The sequence below is a fragment of the Sphaeramia orbicularis genome, chromosome 12, assembly GCF_902148855.1.
Source record: "Sphaeramia orbicularis chromosome 12, fSphaOr1.1, whole genome shotgun sequence".
Classification (NCBI taxonomy): Eukaryota; Metazoa; Chordata; class Actinopteri; order Kurtiformes; family Apogonidae; genus Sphaeramia; species Sphaeramia orbicularis.
In genome coordinates this window covers 8838611-8865494 of record NC_043968.1, presented here as the reverse complement: position 1 = coordinate 8865494, position 26884 = coordinate 8838611, and the positions used below count along the sequence as shown (strand labels likewise).

At 36.7% G+C, this 26884-nt stretch overlaps 1 protein-coding gene across 1 annotated transcript in view; it reads right to left on the bottom strand.

Moving 5' to 3' along the window:
• itga1 (integrin, alpha 1) overlaps positions 1-26884 on the bottom strand; it is a 180285-nt gene that overhangs the window by 106364 nt on the left and 47037 nt on the right. The window contains exons 2-5 of the mRNA XM_030150240.1: positions 24245-24365; positions 15277-15386; positions 6755-6843; positions 2799-2913 (exon numbers count right to left, since the gene is read on the bottom strand). Of these exons, the coding sequence (XP_030006100.1) occupies positions 2799-2913; positions 6755-6843; positions 15277-15386; positions 24245-24365 (435 nt within the window). The remainder of the gene's footprint in view (positions 1-2798; positions 2914-6754; positions 6844-15276; positions 15387-24244; positions 24366-26884) is intronic.

The following is a 26884-nucleotide window of genomic DNA, read 5'->3' as shown; positions in this document are numbered from 1 at the left end:
TTTTCTATATATATATATAAACCTTACTTAAGTGATTTATTACCATTTACTGTAATATTATCCTCTTTATTCTGACTTTTTTTCTGGGTAAATCATGTATTTTCCCATATTTCATTTACTGATTACGCAGACGTCCATAAAAGCTCAGATTAAAGTTGAGGGTTATTATACACTGGCCAACCCAAAAAAAAAAAAGTCGCACATGCAATATTTCACTGCACCACCTTTGGTTTTGATTACTGGAGACATTCACTGGATTTAACTAAGCAAATAGTTCCACAATCTATAGACCAGACATTTTGTGAATTGGGTCACAGAGGTTTGGTATGTTTGAAAGGTTGGGTTCTAAGAGACAAAAAAAAAAAAAAAAGTTTGGGAAAAAATCAGTTCCAGGGAGTACGTTTTTTTTTTTTTTTTTTACAAGTTTGATGAATAGAAGATGTCAAACAAATAATTACTAAATACAATCAGTGGGTCATTGTGGACATGGTGTTTGCTCTTTATCCAAAATAAAATTCCAGATTTTTTCAAAACTGCTATTTTTTTTTTGCCAAGACCTTGACTTTATATACTTTCATACTTGTGTTCCTACTTTTTTGGTTGAGACTGTACCTGTTATGTGTAGTAGAAAAGTTCATTTTCATAAATGCAGGAATGAATGAATGCATATTTCGCAATAAATTATGTTTTACTGACAGAAACATTTTCAAAACATATGCATGGATATCATACAAACAAGTTTCACTAGAATCATTCCAGTACTGACTAGTTAATGAAATCATATCCAGTTTTTTATATGCTTTCCTTGGGCATTTCTTATCTTATCAGATTATGTGCCTTTGAGCATACTCTAAAATTCAAGTATGAGAGAAACTTTTTTCTGTACTTTATTAAGACTTTCACACAAAATTCCAGACTTTTCAAGGTCCATACTTTTTAAGACTTTCAAGACCTGGGCAAGCATCCTGTGTGGAATAACGTAGAGATCGACTGATATGGGTTTTTTCTAAGGCTGATGCCGATTTTTAAAAATTTGGTCAGCCAATAGCCGATATCTACAGCTGATTTTAGAGGCTGATATTTAGGGCCAATTTTTTATTTATTTTTTTTTAAAGCACATTGACCATAAAATACAATTGAAACACTCAGATAATTTATATTTTTATGCAGTAATATAAATGAAATTATTAATACACATACACATGGTACTCTTTTAACATTTACTGACCTTCAAGTGCCGCCCACACAGGTGCCTGATCAAATATCTAATAACATTTTTACTACTGATCAAATATTGGCTTTATAAAAAAATTTAAGGCTGATGGCTGATATTGAAAAAAATCGATATAGCGGCCCGATATATTGGCCAGCTGATATATTGGTCGACCTCTAGAACGGGGGTCCCAAACATGCGGGCCAAATGCGTCCTACCAAAGGTTCCAATCCAGCCCCTGGGATGAATGTGCAAAGTGCAAAAATTCCACAGTCAAGGCTGTGGAACTCATTTTAGTTCAGGTTCCAAAACAGACCAATATGATCCCAAGTAAAATAATAGCATAATAACCCACAAAAAATAATGGCTCCATATTTTCTTCTTGGTTTGATGTGAAAAACATAATTTTACATTATGCCTACAGTTAGATAATGACAACTTCAAATTTTGTCTTTGTTTTAGTGCAAAAAAACAACATTAAATTATGAAAATACTTACATTTACAAACCATCCTATAACAATAAAATGTGAATAACCTGAACAAATATGAACAACCTGAAATGTCTAAAGAAAATTAAGCACAATTTGAACTATTTTCTGCCTGTTACTAAGTGTTTAGTGTGTCTTTGTGGCAGATATTTCAGGGCAAAAATAGCGCTAACAAGCCACTCCAGGACCCACAGAAACTGAATTCAAGGTTGTCATCCAGACTGATGGATGAACAACACTGTCTTTGTAGATCTGATCCATAATGCACATGTAGAAATGATAAGTTGAGGCAGAATATTGTTAAAATTGCACTTATTTTTCTTAAGAAATTTCAGTTTTTTCAGGCTATTCACATCTTTTTTGTTTGGATAGTTTATAAAAGTAAGTATTTTCATGATTTAATGTTTTTTTTTTTTGCACAACAAACAAAGAAAAAAAATTGGAGTTGTCGTTATTTATGGGTAATTATGCTATTATTTTATTGGTCCGGCCGACTGGAGATCAAATCGGGCTGGATGTGGCCCCTGAAAGAAACTGAGTTTGAGACCCCTGCTCTAGAATGACCCATTGGAAGACTGTGATGCCAAAGTTCTTGTTCCTATGTAATGTTTTCTTGTACACTTTAGATGCTGCATATGTAAAAATTCTGCTAATAATAAAATACACTTGAAGTAAAACAGCAAAGATAATCATATTGAAAGAACTGAAAAAGAAAGAGAAACAGAAACAGAAAGACAAAAAACGTAGCATGTTTACACTGTGGTTCTTTCTAGATCACTTCCTTCCACAGAAACACAGTGCAGGCCCAGTAAGCTGTCTCCTAACTTGGGCATACAGCTGAGCAGCAGGGCTGGGCTGGGCTGGTGGTGGGATGGGATGGGATGGGATTGCACACAAGTTTACATTAAAAAGAATGCTCTAATCTCCTGGCTCGCTGAGGGAGGGTGAGCTTAATGTCAGGGTCTTGGGTGGTACTACTGTGAAAAGTTAGATTACAATCTCTTACCCCCCACCCCCACCCCCCAACGGGCAATTTGTGCCAAAGACGTCACATCCTGTGCAGATCTGTTGTGTCTTATGTAGTCGGGCTGCGTACCTGGTACTGCTGGAGCTACAGAGTTAAGGATCTGGAATGAAGAGCTGACGTTCGCACAAACACCTGAGATGTACTGCTGCTGGCCGCACATGTAGCCGTACTGAGGACCACACGCCTGTGGAGAAGAGGACACACACACACACACACAATTAAACAGTCTGGTTCACAGGTGTCAAACATGCGGCCCGGGGGCCAAATCCGGCCCGCCAAAGGGTCCCTGAGATGAATTTGTGAAATGCAGAAATTACACTGAAGATATTAACAATCAAGGATGTTAGAATCACTTTAGGTCAATTCAATCTCAAGTGGGTCAGACCAGTAAAATACTATCATAATACCTATAAATAATGACAACTACAAATTTTTTCCTTTGTTGTAGTGTAAAAAAAAAAAAAAGTAAAACTACACAAAAATGTTTACATTTACAGACTAGCCTTTTACAAAAAATGTGAATAACCTGAAAATTCTTAAGAAAAATAAGTGCAATTTGAACAATATTACGCCTTAGTTTATCATTTATACATGTGCATCACAACTTACAGATCACAGTGGATCTACAAATACACAGAACATTTAGTAAGAGGCAGAATATTGGTACAATTCAGCATACTTCATATTTGTTTATGTTATGTTCAAGTACGGTTCATAGATGTTGTAGTGTCAAAAAAACAATATTTTCATCAAAAGTATCCATCCATCAATTATCTTCTACTTCATCTGGGCTGGGTCGCAGGGGTAACAGTCTAAGCAGGGACGCCCAGACTTCCCTCTCCCCAGACTCCTCCTCCAGCTCTTCCGGAGGGACCCCAAGGCGTTCCCAGGCCAGCCGAGAGACATAGTCTCTCCAACTTGTCCTAGGTCTTCCCCGAGGTCTCCTCCCAGTGGGACATGCCCGGAACACCTCCCCAGGTAATCAAAAGTATTCAATTTGTATTCAAAAGTATTTAACCTGTATTCATTTGCATGCCAGACGTTATTCTTAGTGTAGCTAAACCCAACCTACTTTGACAATAGAAAAGTGGTCTTCCAGAGCGAAAAGTCAGTCGCTTCTGTAGATATCAACTCAGTGTTTATTTTTTGTAGGAGTAAACAATTCATGCGGCTCAAATTCTGCTCGATCTCCGACTTTGTCTTGACTCTGTGTGCATTTATTCAGCGGAGCTTAACAACTTAGACAGAGCTATAAAGATATAAGTTTCTGAAACATAGTGTGGAAGAATTTCAAAAGAGACCAAAGACATCTACCACCTGTGGCCCTGAAGGTTTGACACCATAATGTAAACATTTTTATTATGGAATTTGACTTTTTTTTCACTCAAAAACATAGAAAAAACTTTGGAGTTGACATTATTTATAAGTTCTTATCCTATTATTTATATTATTTTACTAGTCCGGCTCACTTTATAACATATTAGGCTGAATGTGGCTCCTGAACTAAAATGAGTTTGACAGCCCTGGTCTAGTTGGTTGAGAAGGTTAAAAACACACACAGGCTGGGACTGGTTAGCTTTCCACCAGTATGAGATCATGGGTGAGAGGAGGTTCAGAGCTACTGAACACAGAAACCAAGAGGAAAGAACGACTCAAACTGTGGATTATTCAGGGACTATTAAAAACCCACTGCAGATCCCTTCTCCAGAGGCACTCGGCCTGTGAGGAAGCAGGACTTTACAATTACCAGCAATTAACTGGACGATGTAATAAGAACTTCTATCAATCCTTCACCTCATTTTCTTAGATCTTCCTGAATAAGAACGCCCCACAGAGAAAGTCGCTAATTGTATTGATTTGTTAAGAGAGCGCTTTGTTTTTCATTCATTAGGTCTGACACGTCCTTGGGTCAGCTGTCATATGAGTTCTTTTAATTGTGATGTGTTGAATTACACCATATAAATACTGGCGTAGTGTTGAAGGCCATATACTCTCAGTGTGACATTAGCACTGATGACAACCACATTAAGTCAACCGTGCTCTGGTTACACAGCTGTGCAGGATCGGAACTTCACACACACATTTTCTACATTTCTTGGAAGAAGTTTGTTGAGTAACTATGTACAAACCCCATGCCTAGAAAAGTTAGAACATTTTCCAAAAGACAGTAAAAATTGAAATCTGTTTGCAAATATGAACAAATTTATATCCTCCTGAGACCCAAGAAAGTGCAAGTTTTGCCCTTTTTACATTAAATAATTGCCTTTTTTGGAAACAGCATGATGCAACAGTTTTTTCAGATGCATTTTTTTTTTTTAAACATTTTTATAGAATGTCCTTTGCAGTGGACAGCGCTTTTTTGTTTGTTTGTTTGTTGTTTTCAATAAAGCTGTGAAACTCTTGTCCCCTACAGAAGACAAAAATGCATTGCTGGGTCTTAGGAGGATATTGTGAGTCCAGCAACACAATAAAAAACAGTTGGCACAGAGGCATAGTTACTATTGTGTTACATATAATTTTATTACTCATGCTTTTTGTTCAGTCTTACTGTTTATAAGACTTCTATGTAAGACTGTTACTGATCCTCCTCTACTCTGTTACAGTCACTCCCTTCAAGTATGATTAAAGTAGTTGGAAAGATATTATCAATACAACAGGAAAAAAAATTAATTGTATATTAAGCTCTAAATATACAAACATATACATAATTAAAGAAATATACATAATACATGAATAAATGAACCTGATAATTGTGGAATCTACTGGAACAATGTTACTTAACTGTGATAAACTTTTCAATCTAATTTGTCTCTGAAACTTAAGTCAGGAATCTTTGTAAAACACAACCCTAGTTTGCTAATATCTCTAAATTCAAAGAGCAGCCGGTGTTCATCAAATTAGAACTGGACACATTCCCCGTTAGCCAATCACACACAAGCTGTCAACGTTTGAGAGTGTTCAGTCACTCATCTGTCATTCAGTCATCATGCCTGTATCATGGCTGTTTTAAATCTGTCCTCCATCCCTTCACCCCCCAGTCCTGCTCCTAGTTTAACCCTCTGAAGCCATCCCATCCTCAGCTTCATCAGTTTCCATCAGCACCACCAGTGTCAGGCTCTTTAAAACGCTAACCCCTAATTATGTTCTTTTTGTTCATATTTCAATAGGAACTGCAAACTTTCTCCATTTCTCTTCCTTCTACTTTAACTCCGTTCTGACTGAATATACATGTTTATATTTATAAATCATAGTTAAGTTGTTACCTGTGGTAACACCACCAGGAATGGACTTTGTTTCTATTTTTCACCCACATTTGGTTATACAATGTAAATACTCTCAAATGAGTTCATTCTAATTTGGTACGGGCCTATTTTGTTCATTGTTCTGGCTTGAAGTCACAGGACAGGAGTGAGTATTTAAAATTCTATTATGTTCAGTTATTTGATGATGAGAATGGGGGTGGGATTAAAGAAGTTTGTCTTCTTCCCACTCCTTTTCGAGTATAGATGAATGATTTTTGGAATTGTGAATTTGCATGTATTCTGTAATGCTCGAAATAAACAAACAAACAAGTTGTTCAGTGAAACCATGGACAGGTTTTAGTTTTTACTGTATTCTAGAAAATGCCTGTAAAGGGGTTTGTATGTATTTATAACTTTTCTATTGCCTATTGTTGATATAAGCCAAAAATGTAAAATAATGCACAAAAGAAATATGTGGGTTAACGACCAGTACAACCCTCTGTGAGACTCATACATGTACATGCAGTTAGTTTACTGTGTGTGTGTGTGTGTGTGTGTGTGTGTGTGTGTATGTGTGTCTACAGTTGATTCACAGTGTCCTGTTACACCTCAAACATCAAACCTCAGTGGGAAACAGGCGAGTCAAGCCCACTGTTTCCACTCAGTCCAAAGGTCTAGTGAATATATACGTTTGTGCGTCTAAAAATACGCTCAGTGCTCGTTCTCCTTTTGTTTACTGAGTGCTTCCATGCTAAAGATTATAAAGAGCAAATTCCTGCTTACCAGAAATCCTCCACTGGGATTGGTCACTAATGTGGTTCCCATGGTCATGTTCTCTTTGACTTCATTTAAGTTGGGAATTGTTGTGTTTTCTACAAAAAAAAAAGGAGGAAAAAAGGATGAATAAACAGTCAGGGCAAACACAGAGCAGCACAGAGGAAGACCAGCTGGATGAATTCCTCCACTGCATTCTCCCAAGGAACAGAGAGCTGCTCACCCTCCTTCATTCCGTCTGAGCTGAGATATACTGAACATGGACACGTAGTTATGGATGACATGAATGTAGGACGTTTCATTACGTTACCAAAACTGTGGGAAATCTGAGGGAATTTATACAGAAATAGGACACAAATGAACCCAGGCTGTTCCGTTCACAAACACCTCAGCTGTTGTAATGATGTGAACTGAATACTTAGGAAATCACAACACATGGCTAAAATTAACTTAGGATGACAAACTGTTCTTCAACTTGACAATGTTTTGGATATGACTTAGTTCTTTCAGAGGAACCCACATGTTCTTAAAAACTTTACACACTCAGTCCCATGCTGTTTTAATTTGAAGCTGAGCTCTTAAACAGTCCCCCATGAGGGCCTGTGGATGTTCAACCAGCTCTGACTCTTATTAGCAACAACTTATTACTTTGGTCTGTTTCTGCTTTGGAAAAGACATGCAGCAAAAACCATTAGTTATAAGCAGTGTTGGGAGTAATGCGTTACAACAGTAATGCTGTACAGTAATGGATTACTTTTTGCTGTAACACAGTAGTGTATGGGATTACTAGTGAATTTTCAGGAATATTTTCTTCGGTACATGTTCAGTATCGCTTGCATTACAACACACTTTTCACCCATAATTTAATTGCTAAAATGAAAAAACAAAAAACAGCAAGACCATGAGACCTTAAGGAATCCAAAATGCATCTGTACAGTTCTATTTCCTGTTGGTGTTCAGCCAATGGGTGCAGACGGCAGAAGACAGTCCATTGTCCACATGGACGTATGCTCATTACTAACCCTAACCCTGCTTTACAGAAGCTAGTTAGCGTGATCCCTGTGATCAGCAATGACAAGGGACGATAACGATTATGACTAGTTTGAATACTTTATCGCACAGGTGTCAAACATGCAGCCCAGGGGCCAAATCCAGCCACCAAGGGTCCAGTCCGGCCCTTGGGATGAATTTGTGAAATGCAAAAATTACACTAAGACATTAACAATCCTTTTAGTTCAGGTTCCACATTCAGACCAATTCAATCTAAAGTGGGCAGGACCAGTAAAATACTATCATCATAACATAGAAATAATGACAACTTCAAATTTTTCTCTTTGTAAATGTAAATATTTTCATGTATTTACACGAAAACAAAATATTATTTCACAAAAAATGTGAATAACCTGAAATGTCTTAAGAGAAGTAAGTACAATTTTAACAATATTCTGTCTGTTACTAAATGTTTTGTGTGTTTGTAGATCCACTGTGATCTGTAAGTTATAATGTACATGTGTAAATAATAAACTAAGGCTGAATATTGTTAAAATTACACTTATTTTTTCAGTTTGTTCATATTATTCACATCTTTTGAAAGGATAGTTTGTAGATGTAAACCTTTTCATAATGTAAAAATTTTTTTTTTCGCTCTAAAACATTGAGAAAAGTTTGGAGTTGACCTTATTTATATATAATTATGTTATCATTTTACTGGTTCGATCCACTTCAGATCAAATTTAGCTGAATGTGGAGCTGAACTAAAATGCGTTTGACACCCCTGCTTTATCGATTATGGATTTATATACCGGCGTTGTCAGTGCCGCCCCCTGTTTGAACTTGGAAAATGTTGAAAAAAATTCAGGTGTTCCTACTGGGATTCGAACATTGTAGACTGTAGCATTACTTACTGATCTATTGATCTATCCGTCCACATGTACTTCAGGGCACAAACTTATCCGTCCTAAGGCTCTACTATCGCTTGTGTGTATATATATATATATATATATATATATATATATATATATATATATATATACAAATATTGGGGGTAACAGTAACAAATAATCTGTAATATAAATGTATTAGAGTGTGGTTGTGACTTGCACACCATTAGTTTTAAGTCTGACATGGTTGCATTTCATGAAAATCTGGCCAAGCTCTATTTCTTAGTTTTGAGTGAGTACAGATGTATCTTTTCTCCTCATATTCTTTTATTAAATCCTGTCTATCTGAAGAAGTGTAGGTGTCTGTGCTTCACTGAAGGCTTCAGAATTAAAATGTCTGAAAATTGACCAATCCATGAATTTCATCAAAATGTCATATTTGATTAAAACTAAACCCAAACTGAGCTGGTTTATAATAATAAATGTTTAATTTACTCATGAATCTGATTGAATAGTTGACATGATCTGAGGTCCCACTCCCCATGATAGAGTCTGTCCACCACAGAAGACTGAAAACAGCTTTGTGGAGCAAAAGAGAAGAAAAGCATTATCCTGAAAGAACTGTGACTTCAGACAAGTATCGCAACAAAACTGAAAAAGAAACAAAGGAAGGTCTGGACTAATGTGTAACTCATGTTTTTTTTTAACCTAAAACAGGGACAGGCATTTATGAATTCCCACAAAAATGTATTATTGTTCTAGATACTTAGGGTCAGAACACAAAAAGGATTTTAAACGAATGCAAATGAGGTTAAAAAAAAAAGCAAGACATGCAAAAGGCAGAGCCGCAAAGGAAATCACTAAACTGCATTATTAAATAAATGACATCATTGTACCTTTTGTATTAATGTAAATTAGCTGATATTCATAAATTTGGCAAAAAACCCTTATGTAATGTATCTTTGATTGTCACTATTAATTAATTGGTGCAGTTAATGTCCACAGAAAACATTCAAGCTTGTGAGTTTTAAATGAGACTAAATGAATGTTTAATGATGCAAAGCATGAAATCCTTCTCGTGTCCATGTGCAGCCTCTTCTGGAGTTCAGAGATGCTTCTATGGTTTCATGTCGTCTGTGATACTTCTGTCAGCTGTGAGCACTAATAAAACATCAGTACTACTGCTTATGTGAAATCTATTCTAATATTACAGTGAGTGACACCTGAGTATTATTTAAGATTCAGATATTAATACAAGATGTTTCAAACCTTTCCAAGCGAAATTAACCACTGGCATTTATTTGGACAGAAATTTCAACAGATTGTGCTATAGTTCTAAAATACTGGAGAAGCCAAAGAACCCAAATAAATGACAGATTTATGAAATGTGGTTTGTGATTGCACAGAGCTCTGTGTGTGTGCAAATCGGTCCTAATTAAAGACACACACTTTGAGGGTTTCTGCCTCTGGGTTTCATTATGGACCAGTCTGTGTGCTGAAATGTGTAAAAAGCCTGAATCATTAGAAACAAAAACAAAACAAAAGAAAACTATTGTTGTTATAATTATTATTATTGTTATTATTACTATAGTTAGCATATTAGCACAACATCCTCTGTGAATGAGTCCTTTAACTGCAGCAGATTCACTTCAATACATGGCACATTAATGTCACGAGGGGGAAAATGAGAGGACTCAAATGCACAGTACTGAAGGGAAAAAATAACAAGTTTATTTTAACAAAAAATGAAAACCAGACAACGAAAAACCTAATACAAAAACTAAAGTAGAGTCCATAGGAAAAAAACATACAAAACCTGAGTCAGAGTCCGTGGATGAATATGATCAAATGTCCGGGCTATGGAAAGGAGAGAGGAGTAATGGACCAGCGCTGCATGGCTGCAAACCTAATCCTTAAATAGGCCAATGGTAATTGGCTGCAGCCACGCAGCGCCAGCAGGTGAGTATGATGATGATAATGATTATAACAAAAGAGGAGCTGAGGGTCACACAGGCACAGGTCCATGACCAAAAGGGAGGAGCAAAGAGTCACCCAGGCACAGATCCTGACAATTAATGTGTGTGGGTTTGACCGTTAAAGGGGTCATGTTTATCTAAACCCACTTTTATTAGTCTTTGGTTCATTTATTTGTGTATTTGGACCCTAATAGTTCATACAGTTTGAACTGGAACCCTCCATATTTATTTTGTTGTTTTTTGTTGTTGTTGTTGTGGCTTTTTAAAATTTTTCTCTTTTTTTGTATTTAATAGGTCTGGAGGTTTGTTGTATAATTAGTTTTTTTGTATTGTGTCTGTGTGGTCCCTTATGTCTATGTACATGTTTATGTAAATGTATAATTAAAAAAAATTAATAAATGTGTAAAAATTAATAAAGAAAGAAAGAAAGACTTTGAACCCTCCAAGTGCGTCAAAGCTATCTTTATATTAATTTTGGCAAAAATTGAATGGATTTCTACAACCTGTTTTAATTCCTGCTTAATTTGTTACGTCTATAACTAGTTACGTCACCACATTTGCACATACACGGTCCAGACTTCAGACGAACATTTCTCCAGTACGACATAATTGTTTATCAGCAGCAGCGGTTGTAGTCCAGACTGAAAATATCTCCAAACTTGGAGTCGATTACCTAAAATGTTCACTTGTTGGTTGAATGGGAAAGAGTAGCACAGACAACAACCTGGAGGGGGCGGGGCCTGAAGTGGCTCATTTGCATTTAAAGGGCCAGCGCTCCAAACCACCTTTCTGGGTTCATTACTCAGAAATAGGGTTGAAGATGGACGTGTGGAGTTGAATTCACGTCCTCAGGCCCAGCTATGGGTTATCTGTCCATATTTGTGGACAAGAGTTTCACAAATTTATACAAAAAAAAAGAAAAAGAAAAGAAAACTGTCCATCCCAAAAGGACATCCCATAAAAATTTAAAAAACTGCATCTGAAAAAACTGTTGCATCATGATGTTTCCAATATAGGCACTTATTTAATAAAAAACAAAAAAGCTGGTACTTTGCTGACATTTCTTGGGTCTCAGGAGGTTAAAATGCATAATTCCATTTTTAAAAAAGCAAAATATCACTCCTTTAATGTAAATTTATCATTAAAGTTCTAGCCTACATTTATGAAAACATGGGCATTCACCAACTGCAGCTTGTGTCTCACAGAAGTGAAGGCTGAGTTTGCAAATTCAAATCTATTAAGTTTTTTTTTTCTCATCTGGATTCAATTTTTCCGGGGCAGAATGTAAACATCGCATTGAATTCTGTTTACGCTTCTTGTGCATAACTCCCATTCGGTTTAATTGTTCGGAAGGAACCACGATTTACAATTACAACACAATTACCACAGATTTCACTTCACTCATTGTGGTTTGGCATTTTTGTATGCTGCTGGAAGAAAAAGCAAATAAAATGCAGGAGTGTGTCATTGGGCGTGTTTTATAACATACTTCCACAGATCATAATACTTAAGGAGAGCAGCCCCGAGCAAAACCTACAGGTTAATTAAAAAAAAAAAAAAAGTGTTTCTCCATGAGCTCTACCTCATGTATAATGGACGAGTGGTCACTGTGTGGGCTGTTTATAGTGCTTACTTACCATCCATTTTCACATTAAATATGCACAAAAGAGGTTCTCTGAATACATTTAACCCATGAAGGCCCAGTGTTACTTTTGTGGCTGTTCCAAAATAGTTTTTTTTTTCTATTACAAGGCACTCACATACTCTAAAATTTAAAATTCCAACCTTAGTGTGTTATTGGAAGATCTAACAAGACTTTACTTTTGTGAAATTTTTCAAAAATTTTTATTGCCTTGTTGAAAATAGAGGTCAGTGAAGTTACCACATTTGGTTCCTTGCCCGTAAGTGGCAAAAAAAAAAAAAAAAAAATAGAAAAGCACTCGGAGAGCGCAGACCTCCGCCAAGGCAGATCAGTGCCCCCACCGATTGCCACCAAAATTTAATCATTTGTTCCTTGTGCCAGTATCAACATTTCCTGAAATTTTCATCCAAATCCATCCATAACTTTTTGAGTTATCTTGCGCACGGACAGACAGACAAACCAACACCGGCAAAAACATAACCTCTTTGGCAGAGGTAAAAATCCAACAAGTATATATGAAAAAATACAAGAAAAATACATGTAATGTGAAAGGAACATGTATTTTAGAATATTAGAACATCACTTTTAGAACATTACAACATAAGTGCTGATCCAGATTTATGACAATTTATTATAATGTTATCTTCTGTATTTTGTGTTTTTTCAGTGACAATCAGGTATTTTCCTACGTTTAATTTATTAATTATGTAGATGTTCATAAAAGCTTAAAGTTGAGGGTTATTATATCAAAAACAGAGAAAATGTGAGAAAAAATGACTTTTTCAGCAAATCTATCATTAACTGAACATAAACCCAGTGTGTCCATCCACTGTCACTGATCCAACTCCATGGTTTTACTGGTGAATCAATGTTGTAGAAGATGATGGTGTTTCCATGGTAACTACGGAGCCTCTGAACGTCCAACTGGGTCATATCTGATGACCATGAAAAGATGACAAACTGTATTTTACATTAATTATTGACATGTATTGATAGGATTAGTGGATCACCAGGTATTAAACAGTTTAGATCAGTAGATGGTTTTGATCGCCAGTTCCTTTTTGGGTCTTAAAGGGTTAATGTTTCTGCCTGTTAAAGGGAAGTTTTTCCTCGCCACTGTCACCAGTCACAAGTGTTTGCTCCTGGAGGATTCTGTTGGGTTTCTGTAAATTGGCTTACAGTCTGGTTTTTGACCAACTCTATATATAAAGTGTCATGAGATAACTTTTTTGTGATCTGGCGCTATATAAATAAAATTTGATTGATTGAGTGATTTAATTGGTTTTCCCCTGTAAGTCGCTTTGGAAAAAAGCGTCTGCCAAATGCAAGAAGAATTAGAATTAGAATTAACGTTGGTTTAATCTTTCTTCTGTTTTCCAGTTATTGTTCATGATGAGTCCTGTGACTGGGTTGTGATATTCAGACGGGTCACAAAAGATTTTATCAGGAGTTGCCAAATACATCTCAGGCCGTTGACAAAACTCTCAACAAGTTTCATGACAGGACAGAATGAGAGCCTCTTAAGCCCACTTCAATGGATTGGATTAAGTTTAGTGAGCGTATGTACAGGTTTTCAATAACACGCGCATGAAACAAAGGCATGAACATTCATGTCTGTTTGAACGTCTAAATGGGTCATATCTGATGACCATGAAAAGATGAAGAATTGCATTTTACACCCATTATTTACATGGATTGATAGGATTGGTGGATCAGAGGGTATTAAACATTTTACATCAGTAGTTGGCTGTTTGGGTCTTTATGGGTTAAGGTCTGAAATAGGTGATGTAACCACTGAGTAGTGCCTATAGTGAGTGTCCAGTGCTCAGCTTTGAATGTATAATATAGCAGTATGGGTTTTGTCAACATGTCCACTCCTCCCGGCCATGTGCTGAATGTTCTGGCTCCAGCTGCCACTCACAATCAATTCCCAGTGGATATTTTCCAGACTAAATTCCAGTTTGTGAGATTTAGGCTTCCCAACGTGAATCATCCAAGATAACAGCGTCTTGTCAGAGCTCCTAAGTACCATTTTCAGGTCTCCCAGTAAATTATCATTAAGTTCCTAACAGTGGGAGGGGTGGAACTCCAGTTAGGTGGTACTGCTGAGTGTTGACATGTATTAAAAATGAGAGTAAGTGTAGAATCTGAAGGCAAACTAAGGATTTTCTGGTTCAACATGCAAACCAAGGTTCTAATAGTTCGAGATTTTTCATTATAGTTTAGTTTTATTTAGTTTTGACTTTTTTTTCTTTCTAATTCAGTTAGTTTTAATTCGTTTTAAGAGTAGGTTTACTAGTTTTTATTAGTTTTCTTTTTTTTTTTCTAAATGCTTAGTTTTAGTTCAGTTTTAGTATTAATTTTAGTTTCGTCATATATTTTCTCTTCTCTGTCGTATTCAAATAAATCCCAGACAGGACTCTGCTGCTTTCTCCCAACTTCAGTCTCCATGTTTCCAGGTAGAGTGGGGACCAGAAGACGACTGGAAACCACAAGTGACGGACCGTCAAGTACCGTACGGTGCCACTAGCTAAAATTGCTCGAATGAAACAAATCACTTTTGTATCAATCCAACGTTTACAAAGACAAAAATGAAGGGAATTTTATCCATAATTTTTATATGTTTTAGTTAGTTTTGTAAGCACACAATACAGTTTCAGTTAGTTATTGGTTTTTTCTTTTACTTATAGTTTTTATTTATTTCAGTTAACGAAAATGTTTTTTCTACTCTAGTTTCTAGTCATTTCGTTAGTTTTTGTTAACGATAATGACCTCGACGCAGACACACGTCAACAGAGGCTTGGCTGGCGGCCGACTGACTGGGAGCAAAGTTGTGTTTATCTGTTAAATTGAAATATAATTATAAAATCCTTGTTTATTTATTGCCTTCCTGTTGTAGTGGGCCTCATTTCCTCTAAGTTAGAGACAGTCAGATATATAAATGTAAACACACAGTTGTACAAACAGATAATGTACAATAGGGACATAAAGACGTACATATGCACACACAAACACACACACACATGTCCTTACTTGGTAGCTCTAGCTTTATACATGTGTTGTCTCCCTTTCCCACTGGGCATTTGTAGACATCTCCGGTCCGTTTAGCCGGCTGGCCCGACAGCGGTGAACCAATTAAAACCCTGGAAAAAAAGTAAAGAGAAAAAAAAAAACATTTAGTGCTGGTTGGTCGTAAATCCTGCCAAAAACCACAGACATTTTGAAAACAAGCACAATTCAAATATTATTGCAGGATTTGAGGGCTGGCAGATTAGAAACTGTGACGCTTTATATGGTCCAAAACAATTTAAACTAACCTTAATAGCACTTATGTAATTAAGCGATACACAATCAGAGGGCTTAATTGTGCAGAATAGGCTTGATTATCATTGGCAATCATTTAACCTGAAACCTCTACTTTAATTTGACCTTATTATGTATTGGGCAAGTGACTACTTTTGGTAATTTCTGCACACGTTACAAGACAATGATAGCAATAGTTACAGTGAGGACAGGTCCAATGTGGTCTCCAGGGTCTGTAAGGTCCACCTCTGCATGAACAGTGAGTGGACCTGCTTTGTTCGGTACCATGAAGTAATGGTACTAATGTAAGGAATGATGTTCAAAGGGGTCATGTGGATGTGGACAGGGGTCTGGACCAGCACGCATGTTGGTCTAATGTTCTAAAAGTCATGTTCTACTGGTCTAAAATACATGTTCCTTTCGACTTACATGTGTTTTTCTTGCATTATTAAACTTTATTTCTTGGATTTATTAATTTTTTTTGCCACATACTGGAAAGGAACCAAATATGGTAACTTCACTGACCTCGATTTTCTACATAACAATGAAAAAAAATATAAAAATTTCACAAACGTAATAAAGTCTTGTTATGTCGTCCAATAACACACTAAGGTTGAAATTCTGAATTTCAGAGATAGGATAATGAGGATGTGGACAGGGGTCTGGATCAGCACTTGTGTTGTAATGTTCTAAAAGACATGTTCTAATGTTCTAAAATACATGTTCCTTTCACATTGTATTTTTTCTTGTATTTTTTTAATATATAATTCTTAGATGTTTTAATTTTTTTTTTTTTTGCCACTTACGGGCAAGGAACCGAATACAGTAACTTCACTGACCTTGATTTTCTACATGGCATTAAAACATTTGAAAAATTTCACAAAAGTTAAGTCTTGTTAGGTCTTCCAATAACACACTAAGGTTGGAAGTTTGAATTTCAGAGTATATGAATGCCCTATAATAGAAAAAAAAAACTATTTTGGAACTGCCACAAAAGTAACATTGGGCCTTTATGGGTTAAGTCAGAGAACCTCTTTGGTGTCTGGATCAGCACTTATGTTGTTGTAAGGTTCTAAAAGTGATGTTCTAATGTTCTAAAAGCCATGTTCCTTCCACCTTACACGTTTTGCTTGTATTTTTTTTATGTATATACTTACACATTCTTTGCCACTAATGGGCAAAGAACCAAATATGGTAACTTCATTGACCTTGATTTTTTTTTTTTTTTTTTTTTACATAACAATTTTTTTCCTTTTTTTTTTTTTTTTTTTTTACAAATTTCACAAAGTAACTGTAAGTGTCATTGAAATGGTTTCAGCATAAAGGAACTTAATATTTTGTCTAGTGGTGTGAGGTCTGGTGAACTTGCCAAACAGGTGGATTGGACGGAGGGGTTTTGATGAATACCCTCCGCGTTCACCAGACCTCACACCACTAGACGTTTTTTGTTTTTTTTTTAATGTGGATCCCTAAAAGACAAAATCTACGCTATGAGACCTGCAACAGTCGCTGAACTGAGAGCAGCCTTTGAACGTGAATGAACGCAAATACCGAGGGAATTGTTTCGTGATGTGATTCCGTTGCTTGGCGTTGTCAGCAGAGCCTGGATCAGAACGGACGTCAGTTTGAGAACAGACAAAACAATTAAATGATGTTCGGAAATTCTATTACATTTAGAAAATTAAATTAATTTTAATAAACACCTACTTTACAATTATTTAAAGTGTGTATACATTCTTTTGGGACACCCTGTTTTGAATATATTGCAGGCGTTTGCAGATCAGTAAAGTGTTATTGGACACTGACAGTTTAAATATGCCCATTTTCAGTACACTCATCAAACTACAGGTGTATGTGTGCTATATATGATCGAATATGGACACATATATGTACTGGACATGCATGTGTGGGAATACGTGTGGTTATTTGCGTGCCTATCCAAGTGTGAGTTTCACAACATCGTGTCACTCTGTCATCAAAGTGCTGCTAAAAAGAGCCAGTCATCTACGTCTTCTAAACACTCGGGCTTATTAACATTCCTCAGCTCTAATGGGCCTGCTCATCTATAGCCAGAACCAAAGAGGAAGAACAACAACACACTGAGCCCATGAGAAACATCAGAGGACCACTGATTTATTTATGACAAATACTCAACTGGTGGAAGTCATAGCTGCTTATCTGGTCAATATTTTTTAAATACATAACTATAATTAATTTATGAATAATAAATCTGATGAGCTGTGAGTGGCCTGAGTCCTTGTTGTTTCCATTAGATTGTTTCTGAATCTAACCATTGCCAAAGTAAAGGGCAGATACTCAGCTATTTAACCCATAAAGACCCACTGCTGCTTTCGTGTCAGTTCCCAAGTGAAATTTTCTCAATTTTTAACCTTTCTTCAGTGATTTATCACCATTTACTCTAATATTATGCTCTGAATTTAGCATTTTTTCTGTGAAAATCATGAATTTTCTTATATTTGATTCACTGATTATGTAGATGTTCAGAAAAGCTTAGATTAAGGTTGAGGGTTACTGTATAAGAAACAGAGAAAACTGAAGAAAAAGTGACTTTTTCAGTAAAATCTAACATTAACCGAACATAAACCAAGTGTCTTCATCCACTGTCATTGATCCAACTCCATGGGTTTTACTGGTGAATTAATGTTGTAGAACAGGGCTGTCAAACTCATTTTAGTTCAGTTCCACATTCAGCTGAATTTGATCTACAGTGGGCCGAACCAGTAAAATGATAGCATAATAATATATAAATAATGTCAACTCCAAACGTTTCTCTGTTTTAGAGCAAAAAAAGTAAATTTACATTATGAAAAGGTTTATATCTATAAACTATCCCTTCAAAAGATGTGAATAACATGAACAAACTGAAAAAATAAGTGTCATTTTAACAATATTCTGCCTCAGTTGATCATTTCCACATGTACATTAGAACTTACAGATCACAGTGGATCTACAAACACACAAAACATTTAATAACAGGCAGAATATAGGTAAAATTGTACTTACTTCTCATAAGACATTTCAGGTTGTTCATATTTGTTCAGGTTATTCACATTTTTTGCCAAATTCTACTTTGTTTTAGTGTAAATACATGAAAATATTTACATTTACAAAGAAAAATTTGGAGTTGTCATTATTTCTATGTTATTATGATAGTATTTTACTGAATCCTGCCCACTTTAGATTGAATTGGTCTGAATGTGGAACCTGAACTAAAAGGATTTTTATTATCAGTGTAATTTTTGCATTTCACAAATTCATCCCAAGGGCCGGACTGGACCCTTCGGCGGGCCGGATTTGGCCCCCGGGCCACATGTTTGACACCTGTGTTGTAGAAGATGACGGTGTTTCCACAGTAACTAGAGAGCCTCTGAACGTCCAAATGGGTCATATCTGATGACAAACTGTATTTTACACCAATTATTTACATGTATTAATAGGATTAATGGATCAACAGGTATTAAACAGTTTAGATCAGTAGATGGTTTTGTTCAGTGGTGGATGTCTGGGTCTTTATGGGTTAATCTGTTTAACATTAGCAAATTGAAATGTCACATAGTATTCACCACAGCTTTGAGAAGTTAAAAGAGTTTAACTGTGAATTTCACTTGAAAGGAAAGACTTGAACAATAGGTTTACAACCAGTGCTGATTCACCAACATCCTTCTGGGAAAAGACAACGCTCATGTTGAGTGGGTGTTACTATGATCGGCAGTGGAAGGACGTCTCTTTGAAGCGTCTCTTCCAGATGTAACACATTTTCTTTGTGTAGCTCCATCTATCAGCACTAGCGAGGTGCACTGAAGAGCTGCAGGGTGGGGTCAGAGGGGACACATCTGTGATTCATCAGTCACCTCCCAGTTACAGCAACCTGAGTTTTACATCAGCTCGTAATCCCTATCTTTTTTCCCCTCATAATTTACTCCCACACAAATGTACAGTGCAACATATCATCTCGAGTTTTATGACCCTTCCTCTTTCTTTTTCTGAAAATCTCCATTAATTTTTTTTTTTTTTTAACTTTTCTCCGTCTTTCATCTGTTCAATGATCTCTCTGCAATCCCTTTGTTCTGTGCCTTTGTGTTTTTTTCCTCACGTTTGGGCTCTTATCATCAGACCTCTTTGGGTAATACTTTTCTGTGAAACTGGATCAAAAATAGTACTATCTGGAGCCAGTGTTTTCAGTGAACAGTACTGCAGCTGGCTCTGCTGATTAGCAGTGAGTGAATTACTGTAACCGATCTCATATGAGCTTGATAAGGTCATTACTGCAGAAAAGCACCAGGTATGAGTAAGTGGGGAAAAAAAAAAAACATGTTCCTGCTGTAGCAACAGGTTGGAGAAAATCAAAATAAAAAATAAAAAAGAGGAAATAAATGTGGACGAAGAAAACAGCAGAGACGGAGCCTTTAACCACAGACTGACAACATTTAACAAGGGTTTAAAATGTGTCCCCACACCAATTTATTTATTTAGGAGCCGCAGATGCTGCGTTTCAGTGTGTTTACAGGCTGGGTATGAGGATACTCTGGTGGGCAGTTGAAGGTTAACAGCCAAAGTAATAAAGCCAAACACCCTCATTAGAAACAGCAGCTGCTGTTCGCCATCTCTTGTTTTCTATAGGGATGCACTGATACCACTTTTTTCCAGACCGAGTACAAGTACAAGTACCTACATTACATATGCCAAAACCGAGTACCAATATGAGTACTTAATAATACCATTACAGTTCTTAGTTCTTCTTAGTTCCTTTTGAAAATGTGCTTTATTATCACAGAGGAAGGAAGGAACAGCAGAGGTTTTGTTTTCATCAGGGTTTGTTTGTTTGTTTGTTTGTTTGTTTGTTTGTTTGTCTGTCTGTCTGTCTGTCTGTCTGTTAGCATGATAACTCAAAAAGTTATGGAAGGATTTTGATGAGATTTTCAGGAAATGCTGATACTGGCACAAGGAACAAATGAATAAATTTTGGTGGTGATTGGTGGGGGAGGGGGGGGGGGCTTATCTGCCTTGGTGGAGGCCTACGCTCTCCGAGTGCTTTTGTAGTTGTCATTGTCCTTAGCCCAACTGTAACGAAGTGCTCCTACTGACATTTAATGTGTTGGAATGAGCGTTTCTCAATTAATCCACCAGAGGGCACCGCTCTGAATTAACAATACTTGCCAAATATCACGAAGAAGACTAAAGTTTTTTGAGAAGAAGACGAAGTAAGTCAGTAATAACAAACATGGTGATGACAGAGGACTTAATATTAATGTGGATACTAATGCTGATATTGATGAGGGTAGTTTTTCACTAACTCACACAGTCGCTCTTTGAAAATATCCTCTACCTCCACGGTAGTCAGTATACAGACCAATATGATCTACAGTAAAATAATAACAGCAGAATAACCGACAAAAATATGACTCCATATTTTCTTCTCGATTTGATGTGAAAAAAATATTACATTATGCCTATAAATAATAACAACTTAAATTTTTTTTCTTTTTTTTAGTGCAAAAAATAACATTAAATTATGAAAATATTTACATTTACAAACTACCCTGTAACAATAAAATGTGAATAACCTGAACAAATATGAACAACCTGAAATGTCTAAAGAAAATTACGCACAATTTTAACAACTTTAGTAGATCCGATCCATAATGCACATGTAGAAATGATAAGTTCAGGCATAATATTGATATAATTGCACTTATTTTTCTTTGAAAATTTCAGTTTTTCAGGTTATTCACATCTTTTTTGTTTGGATCGTTTATAAAAGGAAGTATTTTCATAATTTAATGGATGGTTTTTGCACTAAAACAAAGACAAAAATTTGGAGTTGTCGGTATTTAGCGGTTATTATGCTATTACTTTACTGGTCCAGCCTTCTTACGATCAAATTGGGCTGAATGTGGCCCCTGAAAGAAAATGAGTTTGAGAGCCCTGATTTAACTTAAAAAATGCTGTCCATTGCAAAGAACATTCCATTAAAAAATAAATAAATAAATAAGAATAATTTTTAAAAATGTATCTGAAAAAGCTGTTGCATTATGCAGTTTCCAATTAAGACAATTGTTTAATGTAAAAAAGCTACAAATTTTCACTTTCCTGGGTCTCAGGAGGATATATTTTATTTTTAACGCTAGATTCCACATTCTGTAAAATGGTAAAAGAAGAAGCAGAGGTCCATTCAGAGCTACTGGTGGACCTGCTCCTGCTGTAGAACTAAATGGCTTCTGATAAAATCCCACTGAAAACACAATAATTGATGATGACGACACATCCTAAATGTTACACAATACAACTTAAGCCTAGTAAATGACATCTAGCCGTGGGATAAAACATTCGGCAGTAAATATTCTCTGGGACAAAGAGATTTTATGATTAGAAAAATAATAATAATAATAATAATAAATGATGAGGCTTGATCTGAAAAGAGATACAGATCTGTCTTGGCCCTTTAATGTCATGCCAAAAAACTAGAGTCAAAACCTTGTCTTTTAATCACAGAGACTCTTGAGCGCTGTAATATAATAGTGTGGTGTAGAGTCTGTGCGGCGCTGTGAACATATACAAATCACTGCACTGGTCCAGCATCTGCATTTCAGAGATTCTTGCACACAAATATAAGCAAAGTCTGTTATGAAATCTGCAATAAAAAAGGGATACTTTTGGATGACATTTCATCAAAGACACAGTAAAGCTTTGTTGTTTCCAAAAGCATTTGTGAGATGAAGAGGAGACGCTGGAGATGAGAAAGTCACCGTTCCTGTTTTGCATTTACATCGACCACAGGTGACGAACGAACAGCCCACTAGGGCTGTGTATCGGCAAGAATGTGGCGATACCATACAAGTCACAATACTAGGATCACGATACAATATATCATGATATATCATGATACTGTTAAAAAGGCAAGTTTTTGTTTGTTTCTTTTTTTTTAAAATGATTTCCTTGAAGAATTGAATTACACCCAAAATATGCCCAAATACTAAACACATTATTATTTGATCCCAACAGGATCTAATGCTATATCACAAAATGTTCCTCTGTTCAAACTGAAATTCTGTTTTACAGACATTACCGTTTAAGATCCTGTTCAAATGTTCATATTCTATTTGTTCAAAACTAACATTGCCACCACACCAGGATTTTCATACAAAGAAATCATCACCAGACTTATTCTACATAAGTATAATATATAATAGAACAGGACAAACGTCCTGCCCACTCAAATGAAAGTTTGTGAAGATTCAGGAGATAAGGAAAAGGGAAATGAGCCTTAAGTTTCAGTTTTTCTTACGTGAAGTACAAGCAGCATGGATCACTACTGTAACCCCCCCGCCCCATAGTATTACAAGAAACCGGCTGACCCCCCCCCAGCCAAACCAGCCCCCCACCCCCCTTTGGATTATACACCGTTACATGAAGAGGTCGCTTCCAAAGAAAACACTGAACTACAAGGAGCTATCATGGACAGAGACAAGTCCTACACCAGTACCTGCTCTCATCACCAGTCCTGGGCCGGCAGTCTCTTCACCAGTCCTGGACCGGCAGTCTCTTCACCAGTCCTGGACCGGCAGTCTCTTCACCAGTCCTGGACCGGCAGTCTCTTCACCAGTCCTGGGCCGGCAGTCTCTTCACCAGTCCTGGACCGGCAGTCTCTTCACCAGTCCTGGGCCGGCAGTCTCTTCACCAGTCCTGGGCCGGCAGTCTCTTCACCAGTCCTGGGCCGGCAGTCTCTTCACCAGTCCTGGACCGGCAGTCTCTTCACCAGTCCTGGACCGGCAGTCTCTTCACCAGTCCTGGGCCGGCAGTCTCTTCACCAGTCCTGGGCCGGCAGTCTCTTCACCAGTCCTGGACCGGCAGTCTCTTCACCAGTCCTGGACCGGCAGTCTCTTCACCAGTCCTGGGCCGGCAGTCTCTTCACCAGTCCTGGACCGGCAGTCTCTTCACCAGGGCCAGGAGATGAGACTGCAGCCCAGCCCCAGGAGAAGACACAGTATGGGACCAGGTGAAGAAACCACGGCCTCTCAGTGGTTCTTATGGTGGTCAGACTAAGGCAGAGCCGGCGTCGGTCTTCAAATTCTTCTCCTCTTTCATCCGTCTCCATGTTTCTAAATCATCTCCTATACATATAAACATGTCCTTGTTTTGTTTCTCACTTTGTTACGACATATTTGGGAATAATCAGAGTCCTTTTAGGTTTATTAACGTCAGACTTTTGTGATCAGAAATGTTCCAGCTGCAGCTCAGTGGAACTGACAACCTGGATGAACACAGGCTACTGACTCTGTGATTGTCAGACAGGTGATGGGCGGAGCCTCAGACCAAAACACACAATGACATCATAAACACCATTTGGGGGCTGACACTGAGCTTTTCAAATGCAAATATTCTGTCTGGACTACTACTGTCAGTGAGATCAGGATTTGAAATGAACAGGATTCCTTAATGTCTGGTGACAGTCAGGGCCATTTTAGAATGACTGAGAACAGAATTCATACATACTGCACCTTTAACTCTGTGTGCATTTACTTGACGAAGCTCCACTACATAGATTAGGGAGAACAGAGACATAAATTCAACACTCCAGAGTACAGCGTGGAAGAGCGTCAAAGGGACCAAAGATGTTTCCCACCTACGGCTGTAAATTTTACAGGACAGTACACTCAGTAGAGGAGACGACACTCACCATTTTCCTTCGCTGTTCTCAAACTGCTGGACTGTATAACCAAACATGTCCTCCAGTGGACCGTTAAAGGACAGGCCGTTCTTCTGGTCCACATTGAAGGACAACACGCACGCCAGCAGCACTGTATGAATGAAAAGAAAAGAAAGGATTTGATTTTAAAAAAAACAGGAAGTACTTAACAGCTGGACACTCCATGTTTCAATTGCTGCCATCAGGCAAACGATACAGGACAATCAGTTCAAGAACAAACAGACTCAAAAACAGTTTCTATCCAACAGCAATAACCACTTTCAACGCCATAAAACACTATCTTTAACACAACACATATATACAGTGACAGGATCGTGCAATGACAGAATGAATGGCTGTGTGTGTCTGGGTTATAACAGTTTTGGATTTTTCATAATAGTTTAGTTTTATTTAGTTTTGACTTTTTTTTCTCTAACTCAGTTAGTTTTAATTAGTTTTTAGAGCAGGTTTGCTAGTTTTTATTAGTTTCTGTTTTTTTTTCTAAATGCTTAGTTTTAGTATTAGTTGTAGTTTTTTTTAGATCTTTTATCTTTTTACTATCGTATTCAAATAAATCCCAGACAGGACTCTGCTGCTTTCTCCCATGTTTCCAGGTAGAGTGGGGACCAGAAGACGACTGGAAACCACAAGTGACGGACCATTAAATATCATATGGTGCCAGCAGCTAAAATTACTCAAGTGAAATAAATCGATTTCATATCAAGCCGATATTGACAAAGACGAAAACGAAGGGAATTTTATCCATAATTTTTATCCGTTTTAGTTAGTTTTGTAAACGCACCATACAGTTTCAGTTAGTTTTCGTTTTTTGTTTTAATTGTAGTTTTTATTTATTTCAGTTAACAAAAATGTTTTTTCAATTCTAGTTTTCATCAGTTGGTTAGTTTTTGTTAACGTGTTTGTTTCTTTATTTATTTATTATTGTGGTGTTTGTGTCTGTGTTGTTTTTATTATGCACTGGTTGTTTGACACTTTTTTAATTTTGTTGTACATGTTGCGTGTTACAATGACAATAAAGAGTATTCTATTCTCTTCTCTTCTGTGCACAATAAGCTCATCAGTGTGGGTTTACATGACATAATGAGGAGAGACTTTTTCCATATTTTTACAGTAATTTGATAGAGGCAGCAATAACAAACATTCTCAATAAATATTTATAAAATATTCAAGATGCAACCACAGAAATGGATCTGGTTAGGTAATATGCTTAGTGTAATAAATAAATAAATAGAGCCGTTTCATTATGGCAATTTCACCACAATATTTATATATCTTTAATGATGTCAGTGATATCCTACAATTACTCCGGTTGATAGTGAACTGAATGAACCATGTCAGCATACACAGAGTAATTCTGGAGGACTCTAGAGGAATTTCAAACATCAATGTGAAGCACTTTGCTCAGAATCCAGTCTGACCTGCAGTACAATGGCTTCTTCTCTGCACTCTGCACAGTCTACGTCTGTCTGTCACGGAGCTGAGTATATCACAGACACTCTATATAAATCCATCCATGTCTCATTGTGCCTGCGTGACAATGACCCTCTTTATTTCTACAGTGGAAGGGAATTCCAAAAGCGCAATTTATTCAATTCCCGGACTTGTGAGGGAGTGCAGAGGAGTCGAAGAACAGTGGGGTATAAAAAGATGTGCAGACACAGACCACATACATGGAGACGCAAATAAATAGCAAGCTTTGATCAAGAGGCTTTGAGACAAACGTGCCCAAATATAATGGAGATCAGCGGTGAAGTCTGCCACCAGCGCGGCTCCACACATTGTTTACTGATTAATTGCCATCATTTATTCAATCTCCAATGAGGCTTCGAAAGTGGACAGATGTTTATGATCGTGTGAAAAATTCTTAGTGATTTCCTTCTCCTAGAAATTCATGTAACTGTGGCAAAATACTATAAAACTGTCCAGTTTCACCTAGGGCTGTGTATTGGCAAGAATCTGGTGATACGATACAAGTCACAATCCTAGGATCACGATATGATATATCACGATATATCATGATACTGTTAAAATGGCAATTTTTTGTTTGTTTCTTTTTTTAAATGATTATTTCCTTAAAGAATTGAATTACACCAGAAATCTGCACAAATACTAAACACATTTTTATTTGATCACAACAGGATCTAATGCTGTATCACAAAATGTTCCTGTGTTAAAACTTAAATTATGTTTTACAGACATTACAGTTTAAGAGACATTTAAGATCCTGTTCAAATGTTCATATTCTTGTAGTTCATATCAAACACCATAATATTAATCTTAAGAAATCCCAACAAAGAAACTAACATTATTTAATATAAGAGTGTTAAAGAATAATAAATAAAATATAAACAATAAAGAAAAAAAAAATTAACCTCCACAATATCTGCATTTGAATAAATACCTAAATATATCGATACAGTACTTTTTCATATTGATACAGTATTGTGAAATGAAATATCGCGATATATTGCAGAATCGATATTTTCTTACAACCCTAGTTTCACCCTCTTTAGAGACGTGTTACTTTGTCATGTTTTAACCTCTTCAGACCAGCTATGGTTTTGTGTCCACAAGTTTCACAATTTTATACAAAAAAAAAGAAAAGAAAAC